Raw genomic sequence first — 11,144 nt, 5'->3', positions numbered from 1 at the left:
ACGCCCGTCCCTTTTGCCGCAAACGCAACACAAATTTAGGCCAGGAATGAGCCAAAACGGACAAAAACGGGTATTTGTTTGTTTGTTCCAAAAGACGCGGCTAGATTCGTGCGTTAGAGCAACTCCAATGAACCGACCCAAATAGTCCGCCCATGTTCGTTTGGTTCAAAACGTACAAAAGTGTTGGCCCAATATGCCGACCTAAACCCAAAACACTGTTGGAAATATGCCCTAGAGGCAATAATAAATTAGTTATTATTATATTTCTTAGTTCATGATAATCGTTTATTATCCATGCTATAATTGTATTGATTGGAAACACAATACTTGTGTGGATACATAGACAAAACACTGTCCCTAGTAAGCCTCTAGTTGACTAGCTCGTTGATCAAAGATGGTCAAGGTTTCCTGGCCATAGGCAAGTGTTGTCACTTGATAACGGGATCACATCATTAGGAGAATCATGTGATGGACTAGACCCAAACTAATAGACGTAGCATGTTGATCGTGTCATTTTGTTGCTACTGTTTTCTGCGTGTCAAGTATTTGTTCCTATGACCATGAGATCATATAACTCACGGACACCGGAGGAATGCTTTGTGTGTATCAAACGTCGCAACGTAACTGGGTGACTATAAAGATGCTCTACAGGTATCTCCGAAGGTGTTCGTTGAGTTAGTATAGATCGAGACTGGGATTTGTCACTCCGTGTGACGGAGAGGTATCTCGGGGCCCACTCGGTAATACAACATCACACACAAGCCTTGCAAGCAATGTAACTTAATGTAAGTTGCGGGATCTTGTATTACGAAACGAGTAAAGAGACTTGCTCGTAAACGAGATTGAAATAGGTATGCGGATACTAACGATCGAATCTCGGGCAAGTAACATACCGAAGGACAAAGGGAATGACATACGGGATTATATGAATCCTTGGCACTGAGGTTCAAACGATAAGATCTTCGTAGAATATGTAGGATCCAATATGGGCATCCAGGTCCCGCTATTGGATATTGACCGAGGAGTCTCTCGGGTCATGTCTACATAGTTCTCGAACCCGCAGGGTCTGCACACTTAAGGTTCGACGTTGTTTTATTTGAGTTATATGGTTGGTTACCGAATGTTGTTCGGAGTCCCGGATGAGATCACGGACGTCACGAGGGTTTCCGGAATGGTCCGGAAACGAAGATTGATATATAGGATGACCTCATTTGGTTACCGGAAGGTTTTCGTGCATTACCGGAAAAGTTTCGGGCTCATCGGTAGTGTACCGGGAGTGCCGGGAGGGGTGCCGGGGACCATCGGGAGGGGTGTCACGCCCCAAGGGGTCTCATGGGCTATGGGAAGAGATAAACCAGCCCCTAGTGGGCTGGAATAAGTTCCCACTAAGGCCCATAAGGTTTGAGAAGGAAAAAACACAAGGTGGAAAGAGTTTCCAAGTGGGAAGGTGGAATCCTACTCCAAGTAGGATTGGAGTAGGACTCCTCCACCTCCAATTTCGGCCAAACCTTTAGGTTTTGAGGCTGCCTCCTCCCCTCCCTCCCACCTATATATACGGAGGTTTTAGGGCTGATTTGAGACGACTTTTCCACGGCAGCCCGACCACATACCTCCACGGTTTTTCCTCTAGATCGCGTTTCTGCGGAGCTCGGGCGGAGCCCTACTGAGACAAGGTCATCACCAACCTCCGGAGCGCCGTCACGCTGCCGGAGAACTCTTCTACCTCTCCGTCTCTCTTGCTGGATCAAGAAGGCCGAGATCATCGTCGAGCTATACGTGTGCTGAACGCGGAGGTGCCGTCCGTTCGGTACTAGATCGTGGGACTGATCGCGGGATTGTTCGCGGGGCGGATCGAGGGACGTGAGGATGTTCCACTACATCAACCGCGTTCACTAACGCTTCTGCTGTACGATCTACAAGGGTACGTAGATCACTCATCCCCTCTCGTAGATGGACATCACCATGATAGGTCTTCGTGCGCGTAGGAAATTTTTTGTTTCCAATGCGACGTTCCCCAACAAACACGTCCTCGACGTGTCCGTTTGGACGCATTTCAGGCCTAAATTTGGGCCGCATTTGCGTCCACGCGGACATGAAACAAACACGACACACATCCTCCTAGTTCCCGCTACAGCCCCACTAGTCGGTCGCCCAACCATCACCCGCGGTTGTATTAAACGCGACCACCTAACCTAGGTCCGCATGGTAGTGGCTGGAAGCTGGCGGTCATCGTCTTTTTTAATGGAAGCATGCAGTAGGGCTGCCCCCATCCACTTCTCTCCCCCATTCCCATCTAGTCACCCTTGCGCTTTCACCGACGACAGCAAACCCTAGCCCTAAACGGCTACGTCCAGCCTCCGTCGTGTGCTTCTTCAACAAGGGAAAAGGCAAGCTCACCCGGGTGCAAGCTCTTCCGTGACGCCGCCGCCACCTCGTCATGAAGCGCCGCCATGGGTATACGAGTGCTTGTACATTCTAGTCCACCAAGCTAGGTGGCACTGGCAGTACACGCAGGCCCTCCCGTATCGAAATGTCAACCTCCCACATGGTTGGCATCTGGATCCCCACTGCATCCCAGTGCGGCCTAGCCTGGGTCCGCGTGTGCGCACGTGGTGGAGGTGCGCAGGCGGCGCGACCTGCTGACCCCTGAGCAGCGGCGGCAGCCTGTGTACGCAGCTGACTCCCAAAACCGGGAGGTTTAGTTTGCCATGGAGCACAAGCAGGAGCGCCTCCACGGCGTCTAGCTCGATCCCGTCGTCCCACCGTCGCTCCATGAGGTGAAGCCGGGGAAGGAGGAGAAGGCGGCCTACCAGGTAGCCCTCGAGGCGGCCATGGAGCACGCCATCGAGGAGAGCACGCGCGACGAGGAAGCGTGCTCGGAGGGCCTTGAGGAGGCTCTGGCGCTGACCGCGACCGACGAATGGGTCCTGCCTCCGCCTACGCCAGCGGCTCCAGTGCTCCCCTAGCCCAAAATCGAGGAAGAGGACCCGATGAAGGAACCGTACGAGTGGACCAGCCAACTCCGAAAGTGGGTCTCCGCGTCAGCATTCGTCATAGCACTACGCTGGAGTAGGAAAGGGCCTACCTCTTGCATTGAAAGCCACGACATCTGGTGGAGGATCGCGCACAGACCAATGCCAGATGAAGCTGGAACGTCGATGGACGTGGGAGAAGGAGAAGGAACGCCTGGAGAGGGAGGTGGAGGATCCCACCCAACAGCCCGCACTGCCATCGCATGACCATGTTCGGGCCTGGAAGACGACGTTTCCCCATCGCAGGACCATGTTCGGGCCTGGAAGGCGACGTTCCCCTAGGTTGCCGTGACGTCGGAGGTCATCGGTCCAAGGAAGGAAGACGATGCTTAGGGCAGCACGCGGGTCGACATAATTTTTTTAAAATTATATTTGTGTGGACTTGGGCCGACGTTTGACCGATGTTTTAATGTTTATTATCATTGTTTGGACTTTTTGTGATTTTCTGTTTTTATAGTCTATGTTTGAAAATTTGCATTCGAGCCTTTGTTGAATGCACGCGTTGATACAAATGAAAAAAATAAAAATCAACATTTAGTCGATCGACTCAAACAAATAAAAACGGATATATCGCCCATCGTTGGGATTGACGTGTTAGAATTGTACTTAGAGTTGGCCTTAGAATATCTCCAGCCGCGCCAGCCAAAAACGCCCCAGTCGCGCCCTCAGAAACCTGTTTTTCGTCGGTTAGAGCCAAAATTGGTCCAGACGGTCTCAGGCCGAACCCAGCGCGTCGCAGGGGCGCCCGGGAGCGCCAACGTTATTATTTGCATGCTACAGGCCCACCGTCAGCCTCCCACTCCCTCCCTTCCCTTTCTCTCTTGCATCCAACAGGGAAGAGGCCCATCCATGTGCATGCCTCGCTCACTTCATCTCTTTTTCCTCTCATCTCTCTTGTTTTCTAGTGTTGAGTAAGGGTATGGCTGAAAAACTTTTCTTTCCGATGGCAAAAATTTCGTCTGCATAACACCAATCGGTTGAAAAAGTGGCCTCATGGACCAACGAATGGAGATGCTCTGACGTGCTTGTGGGCGTGACGCCCGTGTGCCCGGGGTGAAGAATCTGGCGCGTCTGCGTAACAAAAATGCTACACCTACGGACTATCTATACAATTAACTTACGGAGCCCTCTCACTAACCAATCATTCTGCCCCGTGATTTCAACTGTGGGTCCTTTCTTCTTGTTTCCCGCCAATCAAATAATGCCACTGAAGCCCGTAAATTGATTCGGTAAAAAATCGTTTAGGTGTAGTGTTGTCCTCTGCGTAACGATTCCCTTCGTTCGCTAAGCTAGTGATCAGCCGTCCGTCCATATCCAAGGGTATCCGGATGCTCTATATAATCTCTCGTGTCTCCGCCAGCCAAACCTGGCCGTCCTCGCACGCACGGACGCACTGCACCGACAGCGATCCTCGTGCAAGCGACCTCCCCGGCACGGTGGATGGGGATGGGCGCCGCCGCCGCCGCGCTCCTGCCGCCGGCGGAGCAGTGGTTGACGCTGGAGGACCAGCGGTGCGGCGAATGCCCGCTGCTCTCGTCGGCGTGGAGCCTGCCAGGGCCGCCAGAGGAGGGGGCTGGGAATGCGAAGCAGGGGGTGCTCCGGCGCGCCGCGGCGCGGGCGTGGGGCGCCCTGGCCGCGGCGGCGGCGGAGGCGTCGGCTCTGGCGCGGGCCGACCCGCGGAAGCCCGTGTTCGCGGCAAAGGTCGCGCTGGCCATCGCGCTCATGTCACTGCTCGCCTTCGTCCGCGAGCCGCGCGACTTCGTCAGCCACTCCGTCTGGGCCCTCCTCACCGCAGTCGTCGTCTTCGAGTTCAGCATTGGTACGCACGTTCCGATCCGGCCGCCCCCTCCCTCCGACTCGGCGCTTTGCAGCGATTTGACCCAACCCTCTTCACTTTCTTCAACATTTCTGAGCCCCTTCCAAGTTTCAACCTTTTTTTTTTTTTTGAGAACTTCCATTGTTATCAAGTGGAGCCGTCGAGCATGGTAATGTTAACAGTATGTTCAGTGCAGCTCTGCAGCGCTGCCTGCTATGGAAAGTTGAAGTTGACCTGGTGGTAGATAGATCCATTAAGTTACAGTTGTTTCTATGGTTTGCACAGCATTGTGAACTTGCAGATTCTGTTTTCCTTGTTGAATAATCACCGGGGAGTGGATCCCCGCCTGCCTACTTGCAGATCTGTTTTTTTTTTTTTTGAATAATCACCGGGGAGTGGATCCCCACCAGTCTACTTGCAGATTCTTTTTTTTTCTCCGCTGAGATCCATCTTAGAACTACTGAAAAAAAAAGCTATAACGCCGCCAATAGCACATTATAACATTGTAAGCAATGTCTCGTTAAATAAATCAGTGTACAATGTCTCGTTAATAACAAGCTATAGGGGATCTAGCACACTAATAGCTTATTTGAAGGGTGACACTATTTTACTACATGGCGCTATTTTTTCATTGATTAGAACTAGTTCTGGGTTTCTGGCCAACCACTCTGCATATTTAGCCTGTTGCTTTTTTGGCTTTTTCTGTAAGGAAACGCCATTAATTTAGTTATCTACTATGAGTGATGGAAAGTTCCACTAAATTTTATTCTACAGTTCTACTTGGGTCAGCGTTGATCTTGGACCGGCTGCAGAACTTATTATACGAAATGGTAGACACACCCATGATGACTAGTTAAATAAATGTATCTTGTTTGGAGAGGAAATTACTAAGCATAATTTACCCAGTATTCCTAATGTTTTAACTGGCGACTAATCGAAGGCTACCATTTCCTGGATGTTGCTTGCTGATCTTTCATAGTATTGCTGTGATGCAGAAATCAACCTTAATGGTAGCGTTGTTTGTGAAGTGTATATCGTTGGTTGCAAGCTTGTCCTTTAATGGGATATCTAGCTCCATATTTGAAGTTGTTATGAACCACCATATCGTTATTTATTTTTAACTAGTCACATGTTTTAAACTTATCACTATGATCGTTAGAAAGCACCACTGAACTCTCTTACTACAGATCCCAGTTCAGTGGCTGGAACCCTTTGCTGTAGTACCCATTGTAGAACTTACACAGATGCACGCTCGTGCGTTATGCAGTTCTTAACATGGACCGAAGATGCTATTCCTGACGTGCAGTTCTTAATTAGCAACTGGTGAAGGCTCTTTCTTTCTCCTGTAGTTTTGCTGGTCTGCATAATACCATTTCGATACGGAAAGTAAGTATGAAAATATTTACAATTTGTATTTGTCTTACCTGCGTCTCACTGATATGGAGCTTTTAATGCTAAACTTCATGGTGTGTACATTCAAAGACATTATTGCCCTTCATTAATTTGGTCCACTGTTATGCAGGTGCAACACTTTGCAGAGGTTTCAATAGGGGATTAGGAACACTTACTGCAGGAGGGCTTGCTCTAGCAATTGCTGAATCGGCCAAAAACCTGGGGGAAATGGAAGAAGTGATTATTGTTGTGAGCACCTTCACTGTTGGTAAGCATCGAAAGCATGCTGAGTTCATTTCCTTGTGCATGTTATGCCAATGTATCTAACTTGTTGTCTATCGGCTTTATATTTTTGACTGCTAGGTTTTTGTACAACCTTGGCAAAGCAGCACCCAAAGATGAAGCCTTATGAATATGGATTTCGTGTATTCTTGCTAACATTCGGTTATGTCATGGTCTCTGGATACAGCACAGGAAAGTTCACTGATACAGCTGTAAACAGATTTGTATTCATTGCTCTTGGTGCTGGTGTCAGTCTGGCAATCAATATAGGCATTTGCCCAATCTGGGCTGGAGAGGACTTGCACAATTTGGTTGCAAAGAATTTTGCTGGTGTTGCAAATTCCTTGGAAGGTATAAACCTTCTATGCCCTAAAAGATTCATGCTTAGAATAATCGTATTTTTTTACAAGAAAGCTCACAAGCCTTGCATCTCTCGATGCATTGATAGTAGTAGAACAAGTTATGTATAGGCCCAAAAGGACCATCACCCCTAAAAATTCAAAGCAACACTCCGAAGTGCTAGGCATTGACGGGCGAAGCGCCTTAAGGCCAACTGCCCCTGCATTAGCTCACTGCCAGACCTCGGTCTTGATAGTTTCAAGCAAGTTGGTGACGTTGAGTTTTGTGTTGTCAAAGATGGCAGCTTTTTAATACTTCCAGATCCACCATGCCGTGAGCATGACCACCAAGGAGGTGCCTTTTCATGACATTGGTGGTGTGAAAAGGTTGCCATGATGTCACCAGTCCACGAAATCATAGCATTTCTCATGTTGAATTGTTTAAATTTCTCAGAACAGGTAGAAAATATTAGTTGTATCATTGCGATGGCTGTAGAGTGGAGATATGTCTGATTCTGACGCCTTTATTGCCAATTTGGTTGTTTATTCTAGGCTGTGTTGATGAATATCTGAAATGCATGGAATATGAAAGGATTTCTTCAAGAATACTTCTATATCAAGCTTCTGATGATCCTCTGTATAGTGGGTACAGGGCAGCTATTGAAGCATCAGCACAAGAGCAAACCTTGGTTTGATCTCTAAAGCTAACACTTCCATTTGGATTATCTCACCTTTGTATGTCAATGTTTAATCGGTTCTTTTGTATGTGCTTCTAGCTAGATGATGCTATATGGGAACCACCCCACGGCCCTTACAAAACGATGAGCTATCCTTGGAAGAGTTTCACTAAAGTTGGTGGAGCACTGAGGCATTGTTCCTTCGCAGCCATGGCACTACATGGTTGCATTCTTTCAGAAATTCAGGTTCGCTAATATAGTTTCATTGATGACATGTTGAAGTTGTGCATGTATTTCCTAAAAAACTATCTATCTGATTTTAGGCACCGCCGGAAAGTAGAAAGGTCTTTAGTTCAGAAATTCATAAAGTGGGCAGAGAATGTTCTAAAGTGTTGCGCGAGCTTGGGAACAACGTTAAGACAATGACGAAGTTGAACTCTTCAGATATTCTATTTGAAGTCCACTTGGCAGCTGAAGAGTTGCAAAAAAAGATTGATGAGAACTCATATCTTTTGGTGAATACTGAAGCATGGCACACTAACAAGCGAGCTGATGGAATGAGAGATGCCATGAATGCCACCCTTGTTGCGGGAAGAGAAAATAAGAATGACGCGATGGAACCTACCATTGCTGATCAAACTTTGGCGTACCACTATAAGACCTTTGCTGCTAGTTCATTCCGTAGCAGATACGATTCATCGTCAACCATAGACGGCTACAAGAAGCTACCACATTGGCCTGCTCGAACATCATTCTATCCAAACCTGCCACTCGAAGACACGGAGTCGAAAACATATCAAAGTGCAAGCGCCTTATCCTTGGCCACATTTGCGTCGCTTCTAATCGAGTTTGTTGCCCGGCTACAGAATGTTGTTTACGCATTCGAAGAGCTGAGTGATAAGGCCAATTTCAAGGAGCTGGTGGAGGAGCCTGTTGCAGTTGGCAAGGGTGATGGTGGGTTTGTTGCTACAATGTGCAAACTTGTTGGACTCAGGAGCTGACATTGACCATGACCCTGCGATGTTCCTACATCTGGAAACCTTGTCGCTCACTTTTATCATCCAGTTCTGTTTAGTGTTTAGTTATTGTGGACCACGATATGCAGTGAGACGATTGCTGGTTGTACTGCTAATCTTCGATTCATGTGTTTAAGCACCCTGTAATTAATTTGCGCAACAGGGATGTTTCTTGCCATACTTGATGGAAAGGTTGATGTGTTGTAGCATGCTCATTATAGCGACGATGTTGCGATCTTTTTAATTGATTCGAAGCAAAATGTCAGCAACTTAGAACAAGTAGTTTTGGTGTGATGTGGATGAAGCATCTAGCACTTGTACAAGTTAATGGAGTTTAATAATAGTAAGTCCATGCCCATCTAGTCAGATCAATTTGCTATCGAAGAGTGACACGGCTGAATTAAGAGATCATTTTCCGATAGACCTAGAGTTTCTGGCCCCGAGCTCATTTCAGCTTGGTGAACAGTAAAATCAGAAACAATTCAAAAAATATTCAAAAACTCTGTTTTTTAACAATATTGATAAAAGTTTTAAGTGCGTGCAAAATTTCAGGCTTGGATATAAAACCAATATAACAAACAGTGACTTGCAGATTGTTGCTTTCCAACAGATACACAGCGCAAAAAGATCCACCGCTTGGACGGTCGTTTTATCTAGCGTTATCCAATGACACATATCTTTCCTTACCATTACAACAAAGATATTATTGCAGAATCCGTCTATGCAATAGACCATATGTTGCAGAAACTTTTACAACAAACATTCTGTTACGGAATTATTACTTTTTCGTTTTAACTTTTTTTGCAACATGTGTGTTGTTGCGAAACGACTTATGCAACATAGATGATGTTGCACAATAATTTTTGATCTTAACATTTTTGCAACTTGGATGTTGTTACGAAAAGACTTCTTCAGTACAAATGATGTTGCGAAAAAATGTTAAGGTGGCAGAGACACGCGTCGGCCGTGAATTGAGTCAGAAGAATTGATGCCGTGACTCCTGATTCGATCTAGACGAAAGACTCGAGAGTTTCACAACATTTAGCGTGTTGCAATCCGGTGGTTTGCAACATCTATTGTGTTGCACTAATATGTATGTTGTGCATGGTTCGCTGCATGAGTAGCGTAACGCGTAATCGGCCGGTTGATTATAATCATTTTCCTATGAACAATTGACATAGTTGATAAATATGTGCATCAATAGAAAACATTCCCTAACTTACTCTCTTCGTTTCTTAAATATCAATCTTTTTAAAGAATTTATTACAGACTACGTACAGAATATTAGGGGGTTGCCACGTGTCCATCGGCGGATGTTTAGTAAATATCCGTCACCTTAATGACCGTTCAATCTACGCGCGGAACCGTACAGTCTATGCGGCCAATAATTCCTAAAACGACGGTCGAGTTGCAGAAACAATCGCTTTGTTGCAAAAAAAAATTCTTTGGACCCATCAATCGCTGAAACAACTATCGAGTTGCAGAAACAATTGCTTTGTTGCAGAATTTTTTTCTTTGTTTGGATTTTTTTTGCAATAAAGGTCATGTTGGAGAAAACTTTTACAACATATGTGAGGTTGCAGAATTTTTTTTGTCTTCGCCTTTATGCAACACATGTACTGTTGTGTCGTGTTCCTGAAACAAGACATTCGTTGAAAAAACTGCAACACACAACATGTTATCAAAACTTGTCGCTGCGCACCCGATTGGAACCACTCGCCGCCGCCCTTGCCGCCGTCGCGGCGACTGCGGCGAGCTCCTTGACCCATGCCGTGGCTGGCCGTCCTCCCCGCGGCGAGCTCCAATGCGCCGTGGCTGGCCGTCATCCCGCGGCGAGCTCCACTACGCCATCCTCCCTGCGCCGTGGCTGGCCGTCCTTCCCGCAACGAGCTCCACTGCGTCGTCCTCCCCGCGCGGTGGCTGACCGTCCTTCCCGCGGCGAGCTCCACTGCGCCGTCCTCCCCACGCCATGGCTGGCCGTCCTCCTCGCCGCGAGCTCCACTGCATCGTCCTCCCAGCGATGTGGCTGCCCACCACCTTGTGCCGCCACAGGTACATGGCCGGCTGCTTGGAGAAAACGGGTGTGGAGGAGAGAGGAGATGAGAAAGATGGATGAGGAGGGTGGGCTCATAGGAGGAAGATTGGGAAGATAAGGACGAGCTGTCCCCGCAAGGACACGCGTCCCAAGCGCGAGGAGGCGGACGAGCGGTGAAAAATGAGTCGATTGAACCAGATCTTTTCTCATAAAATAAGTGAATCTATACTCTAAAATATATTTATATATATTTGTACGTAGTTTCTAATAGAGTCTTTAAAAAATATATTTAACGACGGATTGATTACCTTTCTTTACCTAACAATAATAAAGCAAATAGTGTTTCTGATCGTCCTTCATTTAAATTGCCCCTGAAGTTGGCTAAAATTACCCATCAATGCCACTCGTAACTCAAAAAAATGATTTATTTTTCGGATTTCAAAAGTCGGCGTCGTTCTTTCTTATTATATAAAGTGATACATTAAAAGAACAATAATAGACAATTAGCGCGATGGCGAACGGTACAAGTCTCCACACGAGAGACTAGGATTTGATC

General features: G+C 47.1%; 1 protein-coding gene across 1 annotated transcript; it reads left to right on the top strand.

Annotated features, from left to right (window-relative positions):
* Positions 1–4,403: 4,403 nt before the first annotated feature.
* Positions 4,404–8,768, top strand: LOC123407269 (aluminum-activated malate transporter 9-like). Its single transcript, XM_045100372.1, has 6 exons — positions 4,404–4,851; positions 6,371–6,508; positions 6,604–6,873; positions 7,413–7,549; positions 7,637–7,783; positions 7,861–8,768. Exons 1-6 carry the CDS (start codon positions 4,473–4,475, stop codon positions 8,536–8,538), a joined length of 1,749 nt encoding a protein of 582 aa, XP_044956307.1. The 5' UTR covers positions 4,404–4,472; the 3' UTR covers positions 8,539–8,768.
* The last annotated feature ends 2,376 nt before the right edge of the window (positions 8,769–11,144 follow it).

Source organism: Hordeum vulgare, chromosome 7H, assembly GCF_904849725.1.
Source record: "Hordeum vulgare subsp. vulgare chromosome 7H, MorexV3_pseudomolecules_assembly, whole genome shotgun sequence".
Taxonomy (NCBI): Eukaryota; Viridiplantae; Streptophyta; class Magnoliopsida; order Poales; family Poaceae; genus Hordeum; species Hordeum vulgare.
The sequence above is the reverse complement of the archived record's forward strand: the minus strand, read 5'-3'. Positions and strand labels throughout refer to the sequence as shown.